Below are 22451 nucleotides of genomic sequence, written 5' to 3'. Positions count from 1 at the left end.
TCTATTGATACAGTCAACATGGGTTTAGGAAACATCGTTCTTGCGAAACACAACTAGTGTTGAGTGCTATTGACAAGGGATTTCAGATCGATTCCGTATTTCTGGATTTCCAGAAGGCTTTTGACACTGTACCACACAAGCGGCTTATAATGAAATTGTGTGCTTATGGAATATCGCTTCAGTTACGTGACTGGATTTGTGATTTCCTGTCAGAGAGATCACAGTTCGTAGTAATTGACGGAAAGTCATCTAATAAAACAGGAGTGATTTCTGGCGTTCCCCAAGATAGTGTTACAGGCCCTTTTCTGTTCCTTATCTATATAAATGATTTGGGAGACAATCTGAGCAGCCGTCTTCGGTTGTTTGCAGATGACGCTGTTGTTTATCGACTAATAAAGTCAGCAGAAGATCAAAGCAAACTGCAAAACGATTTAGAAAAGATATCTGAATGGTGCGAAAATTGGCAGTTGACCCTAAATAACGAAAAGTGTGAGGTCATCCACATGAGTGCTAAGAGGAATCCGTTATTCTTCGGTTGCACTATAAATCAGTCAAATATAAAGGCCGTAAATTCAACTAAATATCTAGGAATTACAATTACGAACAACTTAAATTGGAAGGAACACATAGAAAATGTTGTGGGGAAGGCTAACCAAAGACTGTGTTTTATTGACAGGACACTTAGAAAATGTAACAGATCTACTAAGGAGACTGCCTACACTACGCTTGTCCGTCCTCTCTTAGAATACTGCTGCGCGCTGTGGGATCCTTACCAGACAGGACTGACGGAGTACATCGAGAAAGTCCAAAGAAGGGCACCACGTTTTGTATTATTGCGAAATATGGGAGAGAGTGTCACTGAAATGATACAGGATTTGGGCTGGACATCATTGAAATAAAAGGCGTTTTTCGTTGCGACGGAATCTTCTCACGGAATTCCAATTACCAATTTTCTCCTCCGAATGCGAAAATTTTTTTTTTTGGACACCGACCTACATAGGGAGAAACGATCACCAATATAAAATAAGGGAAACCAGAGCTCGCACGGAAAGATATAGGTGTTCGTTCTTTTCGCGCGCTACACGAGATTGGAATAATAGAGAATTGTGAAGGTTGTTCGATGAAACCTCTGCCAGGCACTTAAATGTAATTTGCTGAGTATCGATGTAGATACAGATGTAGATGTATTTCAAGACGCACAGTATCGAAAATTTATACCGAATACATCGAAAGCCGAAAAACGTCATCCGCTAAGTAACAACGCGGACGGAAGTGTGTTGAATGATCGTGGCGACGGCCATTGAAGAGAATTGTGACGAAAAAGAAGAGGACGACAGCTGCAAAAGTCACTGTTGGAGTGAATACTGCACCTCGCGAACGATGTCTGCGCCGGGAGAAAACGGAGTTGCATGGCTAGCTGGAATGTCAGGAGCACCCATGAGTCATGCAAATGCCTGCAGCAGGAAAAGTGTTGCTAAAATCATAAGACCTAAGACTATTCAGCAGTGGAAGCAAGTCGGTTTGTCAGATGAGTCTTGTTTATCACTGTTTCCAACTTCTGGCCGAGTTTACGTCCCAAGAGTGAAGTATGTCGGGGGTTCGGTGATGGACTGGGCAGCCATATCGTCCTGTTCCCTGCGCCCCATTGTTACTTTGCTAGGTATTACTCCCCGGTATTATATGACCATTTTTGGCTGATCAAGTCCAACCCATGCTACAGTGCTTGTTCCCCAATGGTGACGCTGTGTTCCGAGGCGACACAGCCCGCATCATCCAGGACTGGTTTTATGAACACGAGGATGAGTTTCCGCATCTGCCCTGGTCATCACAGTCATGAGATCTAAATATAATTGAGTCTTTGTGGTGTACTCAGTGATCACTATCCACCTCATTATCCTTACTTAAACTTGCCACTGTTTTGCAGGAATACAACCTACAGGACCTGTATGTATCCATTCTGAGATGACTGGAACATGTTTTGAATACCAACGGCTTTTCTACACCGTATCAAGCATGGTAATGTGTTGTGTTTCTGGTGTTTCCATATTTTTTCCACCTCCTGTATATATAATGGCCGCAATATGAAAAAGTAGGTTCTCGCTGTTCGAATGGTACAAATGGCTCTGAGCACTATGGGACTTAACATCTGAGGTCATCAGTCCCCTAGAACTTAGAACTACTTAAACCTTACTAACCTAAGGACATCACACACATCCATGCCCGAGGCAGGATTCGAACCTGCGACTGTAGCGGTAGCGCGGTTCCAGCCTGAAGCGCCTAGAACCGCTCGGCCACAGTGGCCGGCGTTCTCGCTGCTATCATTGTATTAGGAGATCCGCAGTAATGAGCTATAATTGCATCTAAATAGGTTCTTAAGACTTCTAAACCCTTTCGAAACTTCATTATTTGTGTTTGTGTGTTCGTGCACAACCACTTGCCAACTGCCTTTCCTTATTACGGTCTTTGTACACATCACTTTTCATGATCCATAATTTCATACTTCACCAGTAGCCAAAACCTGAAGACTGACCGTCAATCTGATTGTAGCTCATATATACTCGTTCATATCAGCGTTGGTCTTAACAAGCCTCAGACGGAATGCATTCACAGTATATTCAAAACAGAGTTACAATATCGTGGACAATGTATGTATCCCGCATCAGTTCACGAGTTAAAATTCTGAAACAGTTCGCTTACTTAAAAAAATGCTTCAGCAAAGGTTGATTTCTTTTTTCCTGTGCAACGCAGATGTAGGAGAGCCGCACACACATCCACTAGCTTGTTCTCGTCGATTTCGAGGCTCGCGTAACCACTTATTTCAAAAGAATTGTCAGAACATAAATTCGATATCTTCCTATCTGACAAAGCAGACGGTGTACGACATGGTTATAGTCTTTCGCCCCTACTGTTCAATGTATACATCGAAGACTCAATGACGGAAATAAAAAAAAAGGTTCATGAGTGGGATTAACATGTAAGGTGAAAGGTTATCCGTGATAAATTTCGCTCATGACATTTCAGTCCTCATTGAAACTGAAGAACTACAGTATCTATTGAATGGAATGAACAGTCTAATGAGTACAGACTATGGATCGAGAGTAAACTGTAAAATGACCAAAGTAATGAAAAGTAGCAGAAGTGAGAGCAGCGAGAAAGTTAACATCAAAATTGGTGATAACGAATAGACTGAGTTGATGAATTCTGCAATCTGGGAGCAAAATAACCCATAACGGACGAAGAAAATATGACATAAAAAGCAGACTAGACAAGCAAAGAGAGCATTTCTGACCAAGACAAGTCGAATAATATCTAACATATACCCTAATTTGAGGAAGATATTTCTGAGAATGTACGTTCGGAGCACAGCATTGTACGGTAGTGAAACATGGATTATGGGAAAATCCGAAGAGAACTGAGATGTCTTCCTACAGAGGAATGTTGAGAATTAGGTGGACTGAGAAGGTAAGAAATGAGGAGGTTCTGCGCAGAATTGGCGAGGAGAGGAATATAGGGAAAATACTGAAAAGAAGTAGGGACAGGGTGGTAGAATATCTGTTAAGACATCAAGGAATTACTTCCATGGTACTAGAGGGTAACAAGAGTAGATGAAGACGGACACTGGAATACATATAGCAAACAATTGTGGACGTAGGTTGCAATTGTTACCCTCAGATAAAAAGTTTGGCACAGGAGAGGAATTCTTGGTGGGCCGCATCAAACCAGTCAGAAGACTTAAGCTTGAAAAAATAAAAATATTACTACGCATGTATTAATCCAAAAAGTCATGTCATCGTGGGATACAAAGCCGGCATACTTTACACAGTGATCCACAGATTAGCAAACTTGCCGTTGCAAAAGTAAGAAACTGAATTGGAGCTAAGTAATTTCAATATACTGCTATTACAGAGAGGCGTTATTTCAACAAAAGTAATAGGCCTTGCAATCTTTTAGAACAAACAACTTTGGACGGGCAAGCGCGTTTCCATATTTAGTTATAATCACTCATAAGACAGCAGTGTGTTTCAAGAACTCAGATGTGAGCTCCAGTTTCAAAACATAATAACTCACAACAGACATTATGACATACAGCCAGCAAAATAAAACATTCAGAATAAGGTATTTGCGAAATTAGTTATGGAAACAAAGTTTTTAAACTGGCTTAATTGGAAGGGCGTTTAGCACACGTTTTGAAGAACATACGGGGATGCCTTCCCACTTCCGTCGTACATTCAAAGGCGACAAAACGCAAAGCTTTTAGCGTTAAAGACTCGATGGAAGTATCCACAAAAATACATAAAGATAAATTAATGAGGTATTAGAGGAAGTGGATATTTCCTATCGTTTTAGACACCAGTGCGACAAGAGTTTGAAATGAACAGCAAGAGTTGCGGAAGAAGAAATTCCTGAAAAACTTTTTTCCAGTTTCCTACGACGAATTCTTGCAGTAACTTAGAGCTCGCCAGCGTTATTATGGTGACGCAGACGCAGCACACACAACGGTATAAACAGCTTGATCCTAAGTGATTTTGTCTTACTTTTTAGAAGCAAAATATCACGATACTGTATTAATTTGTTGTAACTGGTAGATTATACACTACTGTAATTGAAATTTCATTAAATTTACTTACTACTCCAACCCTTATACGTACGCTAACAGCCGGCCGAAGTGGCCGTGCGGTTAAAGGCGCTGCAGTCTGGAACCGCAGGACCGCTACGGTCGCGGGTTCGAATCCTGCCTCGGGCATGGATGTTTGTGATGTCCTTAGGTTAGTTAGGTTTAACTAGTTCTAAGTTCTAGGGGACTAATGACCTCAGCAGTTGAGTCCCATAGTGCTCAGAGCCATTTGAACCATTTGAACCGTACGCTAACAGATGTATATCGAAAACCCATGACACATGTGTCATGTCTGTAAATATTCAGTTACCGTCAGGATACGTTCTTTGTATCACCATACACTCAGTTGGCAATGTTTGTCATTGCACATCTTTTATGGTCAAAAAGCTAACAAATATACCCAGTAAATCTGTAATGTGACCATATCGTCGGAAACCTAAGTCACCTCAAATTTCATTAATTGAAAAATTTGTGCATATAAAGTAATAATTTAATTCGCTCTGATATCAACTCCAAGTTTACGAAACAGTTTAATGAGAGAAAGCATCGTTAACCCTTTCAGACCCTCTGGCTACAATTGTGTACATTTAATTTTACTGTGTCTTAGTTGCAACAGAAGTATTTTTCCCCAGTGGAAACCTGAAGTACACTTTTGTGAATATCGAGTCTTTTCATCGTGCGCAAATGCTGCCAACTGTTGGGCATCACAATGAAAATATCAGCAAGTCAATGTAGCAGTACACAGCAGCTCGTGACTGCCAGAATACACAAATGTGGTTGGTTCGCTATATTCCACTGTATAGCTGAATATTGTTATTTTGCATGGCAATTACTGAATAATCCTTTTATTACAACAGAGAATATTTCGTAATTAGTTATTTTAGTTTATAAAATGAAGTCAAGAGTACAAAGTGTATTTTGAAAACGAGTAAATATTTTTTTGTAAGTCTTGGATCTGAAATCGTTAGAAAATCACTTAAGAGCATTTACCACATAAATAAAAATTTTTCTTCCTCCAGAAAATATTCGGGTCTGAAAGGTTTAAGAAAAACAGATTGTTCACAAGTATATTGCACATGTCGGCAGATCACGTGAAAGGCGCATGTTTTTTATGTCAACTCCAGCGGAAGTTTACTTACGCATAGCGTGCGACGCAGAGACGCTAACGCGACAGAGACCTTGTAAGTGGGCTGTTTCTGTGTTGGCACCAATGTGTAGCGCTTTGCATTGGATCTCTGGCTGCGCTTTCTTTGTAAGAGACTCCGTGGCTGGTCGGACTCGTTGTTGGAAGTTAATCGCGAGTACTGTTGGGCAGTTGGCAGTTAGTCGCCAGCAGTGATGGATGTTAAATGTGAGAAGTTAGCAATGATGGAGGGTAGAGGTCTGAAGCGTTAGCGTAGGCTAACGATCTGGAAGTATCCGACTCGGAGACTGAAAATTATTCATGATTGTATATGTTTGTACTGGATGTCAATGACTATTTATATTCGTGTTTGAACTGAATGTCACATTATTAAGGTAAAAAATACATTATTTTGTTTGCAACAAAATCTTTCCTTTGTTAACCACATGCCTATTAGTAGTTAGTGGCTTTAGTAGTTAGAATCTTTTATTTAACTGGCAGTATTGACGCTCGCTGTATTGCAGTAGTTCGCGTAATTAAGATTTTTGTGAGGAAAGTGCTTAATGAAACGTATAGGTTATTGTCAGGATTGCTTCTTATTCAGGGCAGTTCTTTTGTATTAATTATTTGAAGTCATGTTGTAATTTTTTTGAGCTGTCACATTGCGTTGCGCTAGAATATTGTGGGTCAATGTTGCCATGATAAGAAAACGTGAAGAGAAAGTAGGTTCAGTACGTTCAGTTTTACTCAGCTGTTTCAGAATCAAATAATGTAGAAGTTTCATCTTCTCAGTCATTCTGCAATTTAAGTACAGACACACTCATTTAAATAAAGAAGTTCCAGCCTTTAGTATGCCGAATGTGTCGGGCGTTAGTGTGAACGATAACGGGAGTCGTGGGAGTGCACGCAGAAAAGATAGAATACTGAGAAAACAAGATGATGTGAGTACAGCATTTGAAAAATATCGAAAAACTTGTATTTGACTTAAAATGTTGAACATCACGAAACAATTTGGTGCAATCGGGGCCAGACTTGTACGTTACCAGTTGGCTGCCCCAAACAAATTGGAAACAGTAAGTTATAATTCAAAAGAGAATAATCGTAGGTCTCTTCTTTTATTTATTCAGTTTCCCACGAGTCATTCTCAAGAAAAGATCGATACAGTAACCGTGTCCCAATACCATCTTCCAGGTGACAAGAGTACATTAATCGCGCGCATAAGTGAACACTTCCTCAAACGTAGAAGAAACATCGGAATATTCTTTGAAGATACTATGGAATTCATTGTACAAGATTAAATAGTGTACCTCGTAACTTCAGTTACTAACATTTCATTGCAGTCAAATTTCATCATACGAATAACAGGCTTAAATTCCGTCGCACAAATAAACAGTAGAAGTGGCATATGACAGATAGAACTATACAGGGTGAGTCACCTAACATTACCGCTGGATATATTTCGTAAACCACATCAAATACTGACGAACCGATTCCACAGACCGAATGTGAGGAGAGGGGCTAGTGTAATTGGCTAATACATAAAAAAATGCACGGAAGTATGCTTTTTAACACAAACCGACGTTTTTTTAAATGGAACCCCGTTAGTTTTGTCAGCACATCTGAACATATAAACAAATACGTAATCAGTGCCGTTTGTTGCATTGTAAAATGTTAATTACATCCGGAGATATTGTAACCTAAAGTTGACGCTTGAGTACCACTCCTCTGCTGTTCGATCGTGTGTATTGGAGAGCACCGAATTACGTAGGGATCCAAAGGGAACGGTGATGGACCTTAGGTACAGAAGAGACTGGAACAGCACATTACGTCCACATGCTAACACCTTTTTATTGGTCTTTTTCACTGACGCACATGTACATTACCATGAGGAATGAGGTACACGTACACACGTGGTTTCCGTTTTCAATTACGGAGTGGAATAGAGTGTGTCCCGACATGTCAGGCCAATAGATGTTCAATGTGGTGGCCATCATTTGCTGCACACAACTGCAATCTGTGGCGTTATGAATGTCGTACACGCCGCAGTACATCTGGTGTAATGTCGCCGCAGGCTGCCACAATACGTTGTTTCATATCCTCTGGGGTTGTAGGCACATCGCGGTACACATTCTCCTTTAACGTACCCCACAGAAAGAAGTCCAGAGGTGTAAGATCAGGAGAACGGTCGTCATCGTAAACATGTCCCTGCAGATGCTGCTCGCCGACCGTGGCCCGTGTTTGTTACAGCACGCAACTGAACGTCGGAGGTTTCAAGCGTCATCTTTAGGTTACAATATCTCCTGATGTAATTAACATTTTACAATGCAACAAACGGCACTGATTACGTATTTGTTTATATGTTCAGATGTGCTAATAAAACTAACGTGGTTCCATTTAAAAAACGTAGGTTTGCGTTAAAAAACATACTTCCGTGAATTTTTGTATGGTTTGTATTAAACAATTACACTAGCCCCTCTCCTCACGTTCGGTCTGTGGAATCGGTTCGTCAGTATTTGATGTGGTTTACGAAATATATCCAGCGGTAACGTTAGGTGACTCACCCTGTATATATGAAGGTAGTAACTGTTCTCGAAGGAACAGATACCATTGATGACCATGCAGCTTCTCTAGAGTAAATGATAATTAGTTGAAACCCTCAGCTGCCGACAGGTGTTGTTGGTATACCTCGAGGGGGACAGCTGAAAATGTGCGCCCTGACCGGGACTCGAACCCGGGATCTCCTGCTTACATGGCAGACGTCCTATTCATCTGAGCCACCGAAGCCACAGATGGACAGCGCGACTGCAGGGACTTATCCGTTGCACGCTTCCCGTGAGACCCACATTCCCAACTGTCCACAATCTACATACGTAATGTACCTAACAGATATTTGCCCATCCACTCATTACTTGCGCACACGTCTGCCATGTAAGCAGGAGAACCCGGGTTCGGGTCCCGGTCGGGGCACACATTTTCAGCTGTTCCCCTCGAGGTATATCAACAACACCTGTCGGCAGCTGAGGATTTCAGCTAATTATCATTTAAGATAGAAACTGTTTGAGTAGTATAACAACAGGTGTACTACAAGTTAGCTATTATGTCTAGCGTAAGTTATATTCTGTTTAGTCACTGCTTTCACATTTAGCAAAAATTATGTAGTGAAGATCTGATATTGTTTTACAAAAAAAGGCTTTCAAAAGGGTACTCGTAAATGGACTAAGGCCGAAATTATACAATAAAATAAAAAAAAATAAAAATAAACATTTGCAGACACCAAAGAGTCATGTAAAAATAAGTCATTTAATACCCACTACTCTAAAAACAACTGTCGACTTACCCGGGAACCACAGTCTTCAGTAGTATGCAATTTCCATTAAGTCCAAGACTGGATCGTTTCTCATCCCTTGCGACCGATCTACCGTGCATTCGTCGACTACAGACATGTCTATCCCACCTCCATTTCAGTCATCATTTCGTCTTGCATTTGTTAGCTTTTGGGTGTCTTGTAGCAGTTCCCAACAGGGATAATTCCATCGAGCGCTAAGCTTTTGGAATACTTTGTCTCACATTTTGACACTGTCTCTATGCTGATGATTGCGCATCTGCGTGATGTGAACATCCGAACAGCTACTTTGAAAGATAACATTTCCTTTTTCAACTTTTTTCACATTCACTGTGTATCATTTGACTCACCTTCCCAAATTTATGACTGTTGTTTCATCAGTCGATAGCGCTCGTAGGCGGAAGTGATTTTTGAACCAAATATCTTACGATTTGGCATGCAGCTGTCTAGCTCTAGCAGGCTAGCAGACGTGGTACTCACAGGGATGCGTCGGCGTGAAGGGGTAATCTAGGGTTGGCAGCCGTGGCGCGCTCGAAGGGTGCAGCGACGGCGGACAATGATAGCAGAACATGCCTCGGTGCCCCGCGATCTGAAACAGGTCGACAACTTACGTTCACTAAACAAACCTTGAACCTGAAAACAAATATCTGATGATTACCTTGGAGCTGCAACTAGTGACTCGTGAACTGTTCTTAGGGCTTTTTTGTAATTGATTTTGGAAATACATAAAAACTAACATGTAAGGTACCAAAAGTAGACATTCTTGTCACTAGCGAATCATCGCGATTCTTGTTTCTAGAAAAAATGCACTTATTTTCAGTTTTATTATCTCAAAATAACAGGTTCCGGACAGATATTTTGATCATTTCTTGTAGTTAGAAAATAACCAGTATTAACGGAAACACAATCAGTTTCAGTGCAGTTTTAGTGTTCCACACGCCTCTTGAGAATGGCCTCCTCCATGCCACAGCCTCCTGATGTCACCAATGACTAACGTTATAGACTTTCAGAAATGATGGAGGAAGGTGAATGTATCAGTCTGATGTAAGGAACCCCGTTCGGAAACGATCACGTCGCAAGCTTTACGTCAAAATCGTCCTGATAGTTCTGGCGGTGGACCTATTCTACTGCAAGCACCTTGCTTTCCATATTCTGGCAAGAGGTCGTATGGACTAAAACAAGAAGAAAACGTGGGCTCTAAAGCATTTGTTCGTCTTGCTACTGGGAAATACATTTCTTCTACTGAAGAAGTGCTCTTAGCTCTTAACGTATCCTTTTTAGAGCCCATGTTTACGGAACAATTTTTTCTTGTTTTGGTCTACATCTACATCTACAGCCATAGTCCGCAAGCCACCTGACGGTGTGCGGCGGAGGGTAGCTTGAGTATCTCTATCGGTTCTCCCTTCTATTCCAGTCTCGTATTGTTCGTGGAAAGAAAGATTGTCGGTACGCCTCTGTGTGGGCTCTAATCTCTGATTTTATCTTCATGGTCTCTTCGCGAGATATACGTAGGAGGGAGCAATATACTGCTTGACTCCTCGGTGAAGGTATGTTCTGGAAACTTCAACAAAAGCCCGTACCGAGCTACTGAGCGTCTCTCTTGCAGAGTCTTCCGCTGGAGTTTATCTATCATCTCCGTAACGCTTTCGCGATTACTAAATGATCCTGCAACGAAGCGCGCTGCTCTCCGTTGGATCTTCTCTATCTCTTCTATCAAGCCTATCTGGTACGGATCCCACACCGGTGAGCAGTATTCAAGCAGTGGGCGAACAAGTGTACTGTAGCCCACTTCCTTTGTTTCCTGACCGCATCTCCTTAGAATTCTTCCAATGATTCTCAGTCTGTCATCTGCTTTACCGACGATTAATTTTATATGGTCATTCCATTTTAAATCACTCCTAATGCCTACTCCCAGATAATTTATGGAATTAACTGCTTCCAGTTGCTGACCTGCTATCTTGTAGCTAAATAATAAAGGATCTTTCTTTCTATGTATTCGCAGCACATTACACTTGTCTACATTGAGATTCAGTTGCCATTCCCTGCGCCATGCGTCAATTCGTTGCAGATCCTCCTGCATTTCAGTACAATTTTCCATTGTTACAACCTCTCAATATACTACAGCATCATCCGCAAAAAGCCTTAGTGAACTTCAGATGTTATCCACAAGGTCATTTATAAATACTGTGAATAGCAACGGTCCTACGACACTCCCCTGCGGCACACCTGGGAATCACTCTTACTTCGGAAGACTGCTCTCCATTGAGAATGACATGCTACGTTCTGTTATCTAGAAACTCTTCAATCCAAGCACACAATTGGTCAGATAGTCCATATGCTCTTACTTTGTTCATTAAACGACCGTGGGGAACTGCGGAAGTCAAGAAACACGGCATCTACCTGGGAACCCGTGTCTATGGCCCTCTGAGTCTTGTGGACGAATAGCGCGTCTTTTTCCTCCTCCCACAATATGGAAAGCACAGAACTTGCAGCAGAAACGGTATCAGAATGATTTTCGTTTACAACGTATAACTCGGCCGTTTCTGGACCAGGGCTCTTTCCTCAGATTCACTCATTTACCCTTCATTATCATCCTGAAAGTATGCAACATCAGCACGGAAGCATCCTGTATACTTCCTTTGCCGTCTCTGTGCCCGCAACGCCATCAATTTCGCGTATGCAATGGTCACAGTCTCTTGGCTCTCAGTGTATACTCTCTGGAGGCGCAGCTGATAACATGGAATCCCTCGTTGTTTTATGGACGCAAATCCGACAAACGGGAATTCCTTGGCTGAAGGTTATGTTGGCCGCAGCAGCTAGGCTATTTTCCATTGTGGACTTCTCGATTGCTTGAAGCTCCCAATCTTTGCGCTCACTTGTTGGGATGGTGTCTTCCGTACCCCTCGCTCGGTGAACGCGCAGCAGAGCACGGCGGCCCGTCTCCCCACGGACTGGGTGGCTGGGGGGGGGAGGGGTGTTGCTGCTGCTGTTGGCGCTCTTATCCACTCCCTGGGGAGAGCTGAGCGCTTTGTCGGAATGCCGGCCCCGGGTCATTACCGCCTCATGAAATGTTGACTCAGTCTCTAATTAGCGGCCAGCGTCACGTGCCCGCTGGCTAATTGATGTTGGCTGCCCTGGGACGGGACGGACGCGCTCCTATGGCCGCGCCTGCACCTCTCCACCAATCGATTTGTGTCTTGTAGCTCAACGCACGACCGAACTATGTGATGCGGACAAAATCGTGACATGACTTTACGTCCGTAGACTCTTATCCGACATCATTATGTGTCTTTTTCCCACGTTGTAGTACGTGGTCTTCCAGAGTCTCACTGACAATGTCAAGAAACACTATGGGAAGATACGCCTTACCTAAATAAGCGCTGAATCACAACTCGATCAAACATACTTTACATTGACGAATCAAAAAATTACGACCGCTGCTGTAAGTGTCCATTAGTTCCCACTAAAATATTAATTTCAAATGTAAATCTAGGCTAATGAATATCAAACTGTTGTTCAGAGACGGGATGAAGGCGACAAGTGGGAGAAACTCCCTATATTAATGAGGAAAAAAATTGTCCAAGTTTCACTCTTGAGTGCGAGCTGCCACCCAGCTTTGTGTTCTGGGAAAATGATATGAATGCGGTGGTCTAAGAGGAGCGGCGTCCATGACTAGCGTATTACAGCTTTAAAATCCTGTTGCCATCTACTCATTAACAGGTATAATCTTAGAATGAGAATTACACTCTGCAGCGGAGTGTGCGCTGATATGAAACTTCCTGGCAGATTACAACTGTGTGCCCGACCGAGACTCGAACTCGGGACGTTTGCCTTTAGCGGGCAAGTGCTCTACCAACTGAGCTACCCAAGCACGACTCACCCCAGTCCTCACAGCTTCACTTCTGCTAGTATCTCGTCTCCTACCTTACAAACTTTACAGAAGCTCTCCTGCGAACCTTGCAGAACTAGCACTCCTGAAAGAAAGGACATTGCGGAGACATGGCTTAGCCACAGCCTGGGGGATGTTTCCAGAATGAGAATTTCACTCTGCAGCGGATCAAAGGTCCCGAGTTCGAGTCTCGGTCCGGCACACAGTTTTAATCTGCCAGGAAGTTTCAGGTATAATCTTACTTTAAGCGTTTAAAAGAATAATATAGGTATTACAGTTACAAACCGTGTACATCTCTTCAAGCAGGGCAAATCACAGCCCGAAAATTACCCAGACTATATTCTTCCAGTAATTGAGAATGGGAGCACTTAGCAACGTTCAGGAAGCAATACACAAAATTTCAACCCAGTTTTTCTCGCTGACACAGCCACAAAATAATGAAAGCAAAAAAGCTTATAGCTTACTGCATTTTTCTCTGTTCGCGGAGTAAAACTTCAATATCAGTAAACACGTTATAATTTATGACTTTGCTACTGCTAACTCTATTAGTAATAAATTTTGGAGACAGTATTGACATACACCAGTAATAGTACCTGCAAAATTTTATCATTGTACGATACGTAATTGAGGATATCCGAGGTCACAAACATTGAGATGCGTGAGAAACTAACACAGCAACTTCAACAATGAAGGTTTTACATGCTGAACGTCAAATATTAAACATATTAACTCGTTCGTAAACTAATCAGACGTTCGTAGCTGTTTTGTGCATGTGAGTTCGATTCTTTGTACAATTGGGGATAGGGGGTTAGGAGTTGTCTTATTAGCCTTCGCCAAGTCCCCCTCCTTTCTTAAACAATAACTCTAGTTACATAATGGGCCCCACAAGACTTACGACTCCCTTTATACTCCCCCGAGGGCTGCCCGGCTCCAGAACGACACTTCCAGAGGCCACTCATCCCCAGAGGCTATAAAACGTGAATGATATTTTCACTCTGCAGCGGGATGTGCCCTGATTTGAGCCGGCCGGTGGCCGTGCAGTTAAAGGCGCTTCAGTCTGGAACCGCGTGACCGCTCCGGTCGCAGGTTCGAGTCCTGCCTCGGGCATGGATGTGTGTGATGTCCTTAGGTTGGTTAGGTTTAAGTATTTCTAAGTCGTAGGGGACTGATGACCACAGATGTTAAGTCCCATAGTGCTCAGAGCCATTTGAACCATTTGAACCTGATTTGAAACTCCGCGGCGTATTTAAAACTGTGTGACTGAGCGGGAATCGAACCCGGGAACTACATGTTTCGGGGACAAATGCTCTACCGCTTGAGTTACCCAAACACGACTCATTTCCTACTTCAAAACTTCACAGAAGCTCTCCTGCGAAGCTTGCAGGACTAGCGCTGCTGTACGAGTACTGACGGAAATAGAGCTGTGGGGGCAGGTCGTTAAGTCGTGCTTGGGTGGCTCTGTCGGTGGGTTTCCTTGGGAAACCCCAGAAAAGTGGGCCGGCCGCGGTGGTCTAGCGGTTCTAGGCGCGCAGTCCGGAACCACGCGACTGCTACGGTCGCAGGTTCGAATCCTGCCTCGGGCATGGATGATGTCCTTAGGTTAGTTAGGTTTAAGTAGTTCTAAGTTCTAGGGGACTGATGACCGCAGATGTTAAGTCCCATAGTGCTCAGAGCCATTTGAACCAACCAGAAAAGTGTCTTTTGTTATATTTTCGTCGTCACCAGCGCATGAAAACCCAGCCGAGGGTCCCAAGACGGCTATGAGTAGCAAATGGCTTTGATTTTTACGATATATTCTTAAAACCCCTATCTCGAACAACTTGGAAAATTTTTTTCATATCTTCATTGGTTTGCAAGATACCAAGCTTCGAAGTTACCCAAGTTGCATATTTAAAATCCGGTGTGAGGGAAAAGTAATGTAGCACAGAGAAATATGCTGTAGAGTGTCTCAGATACGGTCTGGGAACTCCGTTTTGTAGTACTGAAGCACGTCCAAATTTTTTTGAACGTAAAATTCGGTCTGAGGTATGAAATGAATTTTGCGTTATTCCAATTTCGCAGAAGTAACCTATGTAAATATTACTGGCCCATACATTTCATTTCATATGAGTCACATGTCCTGCTCCTATCGGAGCACAAAATATGCGAATATGTTCCTGTTTATTTAAAAGGCTCTGACTGAAAAGAAGGGTACCAGCTGTCTCATTCCACCTTCTTCAGCAGCTTTAAAATTTTCCCAAATATTTTGGCCTGAGAACATATTCGCGGTTTTATACTACGAGAGAAGAAGACAGTGGCAGTGGCAATGAGACAGAGAAGTAATATATACCGGAAGATAGTAGACAGTTGTTATGTTACAGAAAGAACGAAGGAGACCACGGCAATGTTGAGAGAAAGAGGGGGGACACATTGGCAGAGGACCATAACTGACAGTGACAGAACTGAGCTAGAGTGAAGTAGACAGTGTCGTGGGCGGGGGGGGGGGGGGGGGGAGGAATAAAGCGAAAGAGAAAATGGAAGTGGGTGAGTGAGAGCCAATGATAATGAGGGAGAGAATATGGCAATGACAGCGAGAAAGAGAGGAATAGTGACAGAGAGAGAGAAGAGACAAATGGTTCAAATGGCTCTGAGCACTATGGGACTTAACATCTGAGGTCACCAGTCCCCTAGACGTAGACCTACTTAAACCTAACTAACCTAAGGACATCACACACATCCATGCCCGAGGCAGGATTCGAACCTGCGACCGTAGTGGTCGCGCGGTTCCAGACTGTAGCGCCTAGAACCGCTCGGCCACCCTGGTCGGTGAGAGGAGACAGTAGCAGTAGGAAGGAGTTATTAGCAGTAAGAGAGAGCAAGAGGAAGGCAGTGATGGAGGAGACTGTAGTAGTAGGACAGAACGAAGGATGATGATACTTGGTTTGTGTGATGCTCAATTGCATGGTTATCAGCGCCCGTACAAATTCCCGATGATTTGCACTGTCCAATCTCACCACTTTCCCGAGTGATGATGAAATTAAGAGGACAACACAAACACCTGTCCCCGGGCTGAGAAAATCCCCGATCTGGTCGGGAATCGAACCCGGAACCCCGCGTAATCCAGAGGCAGCAACGCTAGCCACTAGACAGAAGGAAGGGGACTGTAGATGTGGCACAGGAGGCAATGACAAAGAGACGCAAAAGGATGATGGCAATGAGCTGGACTGAATGAGTGAATGAGAAAGTCCAACTGGGAGTGGATGGGCTAGTGGGTGTGAGTTACGGCTAGGAGAACGTATGGGAGTTTGAGGTGAGCTGCATTTTTTTAAAAAAAAGCTGGAGTATGTTCACGTCCCAAATTTTTTGGGAAATTTTAAAGGTACTGAAGAAGATGAACTGAGTCACTTGGTAACCCACTTTTCAGTCAGAGACTTTTAAATGAGCAGGAACGTATTCGCACTTTGTGTGCTCCGATAGGAGCATTTTTCCGCTGGTCCATATAGAGGGTGGTCCATTGATCGAGTCCGGGCCAAACATCTCACGAAATAAGCGTCAAACGAAAAACCTACGAAGAACGAAACTTGTCTAGCTTGAAGGGGGAAACCAGATGGCGCTATGGTTGGCCCGTTAGATGGCACCGCCATAGGTCAAACGGATATCAACTGCGATTCTTTTTAAATAGGAACCCCCATTTTTTATTACATATTCGTGTAGTACGCAAAGAAATATAAATGTTTTAGTTTGTAAGTAGGCTATTTAGGTTTTCTTATTGGTAATGCCACGTAGCGTTCTGTATGAAAATCACTGGCTGTGCTGTGTGCAGTCTGTGGCTAGTTTGCATTGTTGTCTGCCATTGTAGTGTTGGGCAGCTGGATGTGAACAGCACGTAGCGTTGCGCAGTTGGAGGTGAGCCGCCAGCAGTGGTGGATGTTGGGAGTGAGATGGCGTAGTTTTGAACAGAGACAGTAAATTTGTAAGACTGGATGCCATGAATATGACTTTTTAATACTATTAAGGTAAATACATTGTTTGTTCTCTATCAAAATCTTTCTTTTGCTAACTATGCCTATCAGTAGTTAGTGCCTTCAGTAGTTTGAATCTTTTATTTAGCTAGCAGTATTGGCGCTCGCTGTATTGCAGTAGTTTGAGTAACGAAGATTTTTGTGAGGTAAGTGATTTGTGAAAGGTATAGGTTAATGTTAGTCAGGGTCATTCTTTTGTAGGGAATATTGAAAGTCATATTGCGTTGCGCTAAAAAATATTGTGTGTCAGTTTAGTGTTGATCAGAATAGGTAAAGAGCGAAATGTCTGAGTAGATTCAGTTTCGCTCAGCTGTTTGAAAATCAAATAATGTAAGAGGTTTATCAGCACAGTAATTCAATAATTTTTCTAAGGGGACGTTTCATATGTCGACCCTTAGCCGAGGATACCTCACTGGAATCTTCTGATTTTTTTCTTGTAGTTTGAGCAATTAGTGCAGCCTTTGTTTATTGCTAGCGCGTAATTGTAGAGAGAATTTCCTTTGTAGTTGTAGTTTTTCATTCTTGTACAGTAAAACAGTTGTGGCATGCATGTACATTTACACCAAGTATTTCGCAGCTGCGCTTGCAATTAACGAGATATCATTTTCGATGCTATTTAATGAGTTTTCTTATTTTGCTTTTCAAATTATGCTTTTCTGTATTGTCGTGTGAAATATTGTGACAATAATGGCGTGTGAAAAACGTAATACTAGGCTCCAAAGTAAACTGAGAAATGACAGTGAATACGAAAGCAGTGTGTTAGCGCCACCGTGTAATGAATTAACTAATGTTCAAAGTAGTAATTTAAGCATTATCGATCGATCGGTCGGCAATAGCTTGCCTCAGGAATCCGAAATGACAGGACACAATCTTGCAAATACTGTAGATTCAGGTTTTGCGTCCTCGCCGGTTTCTCATATAAGTCAAGACACATTTTCTGCTTTTCAAAATGCGAATATTGCCGGTTCAAATGCATTGCCGAATAGCACTGAGGAACATGTTTCAGACACCAGTGCATTGTTATTACAATTAATACAACAAATGGGACAAAAGCTTCAAAAGTTAGACACAATGGAACAAAATCATAGACAAACACAGCAAAAGCTTCAAAAGTTAGACACCACACGTGAAGATTTAACTACTGAGTTACATAACATTGAATCGAAATGTCAAAAAGTCTGTAATGACGTAAAACACAAATTTGTGAGCATTTTCAACCTATTTTTTCGCGGCATGAAAATGCATTACAGAATCACGAAGCAGCCATAAAAGAACTGCAAACCATTGATCACAATAGTCATCAACACGACATCGACCTTTTACGCAATTGGTAAACGGTCCATTTTCACACGGGTAATGTATTACGAAGCAAATACCGTCCGCACTGGCGCAATGTTACGTGATACCACGTACTTACACGTTTGTGACTATTTCAGCCCCATCTATCAGAAAGCGAAAAAAGTGGTCCAACCAAAACATTCATATTTCTTTACTTACTACACGAGTATGTAATAAAAATGGGGGTTCCTATTTTAAAAAACGCAGTTGATATCCGTTTGACCTATGGCAGAACCAACTGGCGGGCCAACCATAGCGCCATCTGGTTTCCCCCTTCAAGCTAGACAAGTTTCGTTCTTTGTAGTTTTTTCGTTTGATGCTTATTTCGTGAGGTCAGGATCAAATGGACCATCCTGTATAGCTGACGAATATCTTCCATTTGCACCGCATAGCACTATCAAGCATTGTTGCTTAGAAACAAATTTTAGTAATCAGTGAATGTGACGGCAGCAGGGTAGTGGCAGAGCAATGTACTCGCAGTGGGCAGAGAGTTAAGCCCTGGACGTCCGCCACAGAGAGAGCTGTGTCCATCTGTCTCTGGCTGGCAGTGAGTGCTCCGCGCGGCGAGACAGACAGGCAGGCTCGGCCGCTGCTTGCAGCTAAGCGCGGACCGACCAGACGCTCTATCCGATGCTCGGTTCGGCGCCCCTGTCACCGCCGAGCTTCCCGATTGGAGCTCAAGCCGGCGCGGAGGGCTCCGCGGCAAGTGCTCTCAACAGATTCGGCGATTAAATTTTCATCGAAATCACTTTACGCGAGCAACGTCTTTATCGACGCGGCCCGTGATGACGGAGCTTAAGCGCTGACGGCGGCGCAAAACGGCCGCCTGATACCCAATCAGCGGGCCGCATTATGCCGGCAAATCAATTGGCATGGCGAGCGCGTCGTCAAACGGAATGGACGAGTGGGCCGCGCCGGGCCGGGCCACGCTAGGCTGGGATGGGCTCGCCGACCGATGCGAGTGCGTGCCTGGCTTCCCGCCTCCTGCTGCGTTGACAAGATGTCAGAAACCGAGCATTACTAACCCTCCAGGCCGCCGGGTGTGGCGATTTTCCAAAAAAGTGACGCCTACTTAGGGAAGAATACAACGGTTAGACAAAAATATGAAAAAAAACGCCAAAAATGGAGATTTAGGTCAAGCTGGCTCACTGCGCACTCGTACCAGCGGAGTTCAATAAATAATGCAACACGTTCTGTTCTCGGCAAATTGCGGTTGAAAAAATGTGGAATTTGCTATGGGACATCGTGGTACAATCCCACTTCAGCCTCTATAGTTTCATGAAAGGTGGTAATTTAAGGAGATGGGACCTAGATAAACTGACAGAACTAGAGGTTGTGGAGACTTTCAGGAAGAGCATTAGGGAACGATTGACAAGAATGGGGGAAATAAATACAGTAGAAGAAGAATGGGTAGTTTTGAGAGATGAACTAGTGAAGGCAGCAGGGGATCAAGTAGGTAAAAAGACGAGGGCTCATAGAAATCCTTGGGAACAGAAGATATATAGAATTTAACTGATGAAAGGAGAAAATATAAAGATGCAGTAAATGAAGCAGGCAGAAAGGAATACAAACGTCTCAAAAATGAGATCGACAGGAAGTGCAAAATGGCTAAGCAGGGATGGCTAGAGGACAGATGTAAGGATGTAGAGGCATATGTCACTAGGATTAAGACAGATACTGCCTACAGGAAAATTAAAGACACCTTTGGAGAAAAGAGAACCACTTGTATGAATATCAAGAGTTCAGATGGAAATCCAGTTCTAAGCAAAGAAGAGAAAGCAGAAAGGTGGAAGCAGTATATAGAGGGTCCATACAAGGGCGATGTACTGGAGGACAATATTATGGAAGTGGAAGAGGATGTAGATGAAGATGAAATGGAAGATATGATACTGCGTGAAGAGTTTGACAGAGCACTGAAAGATCTAAGTCGAAACAAGGCCCCGGGAGTAGACAACATTCCATTACAACTATTGACAGCCTTGGGTGAGCCAGCCCTGACAAAACTCTACCATCTAGTGTGCAAGATCTATGAGACAGGCGAAATACCTTCAGACTTCAAGAAGAATATAATAATTCCAATCCCAAAGAAAGCAGGTGTTGACAGATGTGAAAATTACCGAACTATCAATTTAGTAAGTCACGGCTGCAAAATACTAACGCGAATTCTTTACAGACGAATGGAATAACTGGTAGAAGCCGACCTCGGGGAAGATCAGTTTGGATTCCGTAGAAATGTTGGAGCACGTGAGGCAATACTCACCCTACGACTTATCTTAGAAAACAGATTACGAAAACGCAAACCTACGCTTCTAGCAATTGTAGACTTAGAGAAAGCTTTTGACAATGTGGCTGGAATACTCTCTTCCAAATTCTGAAGGTGGCAAGGGTAAAATACAGGGATCGAAAGGCTACGTACAATTTGTAGTGAAACCAGATGGCAGTTATAAGGATCGAGGGGCATTGAAGGGAAGCAGTGGTTGGGAAAGGAGTGAGACAGAGTTGTAGCCTAACGCCGACGTTATTCAATCTGTATATTGAGCAAGCAGTAAAAGAAACAAAAGAAAAATTCGGAGTAGGAATTAAAATCTATGGAGAAGAAATTAAAATTTTGAGGTTCGCTGTTGACATTGCAATTCTGTCAGAGACAGCAAGGGACCTGGAAGAGCAGTTGAACGGAATGGACATTGGCTTGAAAGGAAGATATAAGATGAACATCGACAAAAGCAAAACAAGGATAATGGAATGTAGTCGAACTAAGTCGGGTGATGCTGAGGGAATTAGATTAGGAAATGAGACACTTAAAGTAGTAAATGAGTTTTGCTTTTTAGGGAGCAAAATAACCGATGATGGTCGAAGTAGAGAGGATTGCTAGTCAATGGCAAGGAAAGCGTTTCTGAAGAAGAGACATTTGTTGACATGGAGTATAGGTGTAAGTGTCACGAAGTAGTTTCTGAGAGTACTTGTATGGAACATGGCCATGTATGGAAGTGAAACGTGGATGATAAATAGTTTAGACAAGAAGAAAACAGAAGCTTTCGAAATGTGGTGCCACAGAAGAATGCTGAAGATTAGTTGGATAGATCACGTTACTGCCCGCATCTCGTGGTCGTGCGGTAGCGTTCTCGCTTCCCACGCCCGGGTTCCCGGGTTCGATTCCCGGCGGGGTCAGGGATTTTCTCTGCCTCGTGATGGCTGGATGTTGTGTACTGTCCTTAGGTTAGTTAGGTTTAAGTAGTTCTAAGTTCTAGGGGACTTATGACCACAGCAGTTGAGTCCCATAGTGCTCAGAGCCAGATCACGTTACTAATATGGAGGTATTGAATAGAATTGGGGAGAAGAGAAATTTGTGGCACTAGAAGAAGGGATCGGCTGGTAGGGCATATTCTGAGGCATCAACGGATCGCCAATTTAATACTGGAGGTTAGCGTGGAGGGCAAAAATCGTAGAGGGAGACCAATAGATGAATACACCAAACAGATTCAGAAGGATGTAAGCTGCAGTAGCTACTGGGAGATGATGAAGCTTGCACAGGATAGAGTAGCATGGAGAGCTGCATCAAACCAGTCTCTGGACTGAAGACCAGAACAACAACACAGTTTCATGAAGGTCCGATAGATGGCGGAGCTATACGTAACATTCAATATGGCGACTGTATCAGAGGCGTGTTCCAGGCAGAGAGCTGTCATTGAGTTTAAGTGGTTGGTTGATCGCGGGAGGGGACCAGACAGCGAGGTCATCGGTCCTATCGGATTCCGGAGGGATGTGCAAGGAAGTCGGCCGTGTCCTTTGATAGGAACCATCCCGGCGTTTGCCTGAGACAATTTAGGGAAATTAGGGAAAACCTAAATCAGGATGGCCGGTCGCGGGTTTCAACCCTCGTCCTCCCGCATGCGAGTCCCTCGTGCTAACCATGCGCCACCTCGCTCGGTCATTGAGTTTCTTTTGGCGGGAAACCATAGTATCGCAGATATTCATCAGCGCTTGCAGAATACACACAGGAACCAGGCGTTGTGAGAGCCATCTGTCATCACCACACCAAGGTCGCGCAAACCTGTCCGATCTCATGAGACGCACACAGCTGTGACTCCTGCAGTGTTGGAACGTGCGGACACTCTCACCGTGCTGATCACTATCAACACCTC

The 22451-nt window shown here is 43.3% G+C and overlaps 1 protein-coding gene across 1 annotated transcript in view; it reads right to left on the bottom strand.

Annotated features, from left to right (window-relative positions):
* LOC126235427 (hematopoietically-expressed homeobox protein hhex) overlaps positions 1-22451 on the bottom strand; it is a 419468-nt gene that overhangs the window by 209187 nt on the left and 187830 nt on the right. Inside the window, exon 4 of the mRNA XM_049944151.1 lies at positions 9562-9670. Within this exon, the coding sequence (XP_049800108.1) occupies positions 9562-9670 (109 nt within the window). The remainder of the gene's footprint in view (positions 1-9561; positions 9671-22451) is intronic.

The sequence above is a fragment of the Schistocerca nitens genome, chromosome 2 (genome assembly GCF_023898315.1).
Source record: "Schistocerca nitens isolate TAMUIC-IGC-003100 chromosome 2, iqSchNite1.1, whole genome shotgun sequence".
Classification (NCBI taxonomy): domain Eukaryota; kingdom Metazoa; phylum Arthropoda; class Insecta; order Orthoptera; family Acrididae; genus Schistocerca; species Schistocerca nitens.
Note: the sequence above shows the minus strand (reverse complement) of the source record. Positions and strands in the feature narration are given on the sequence as shown.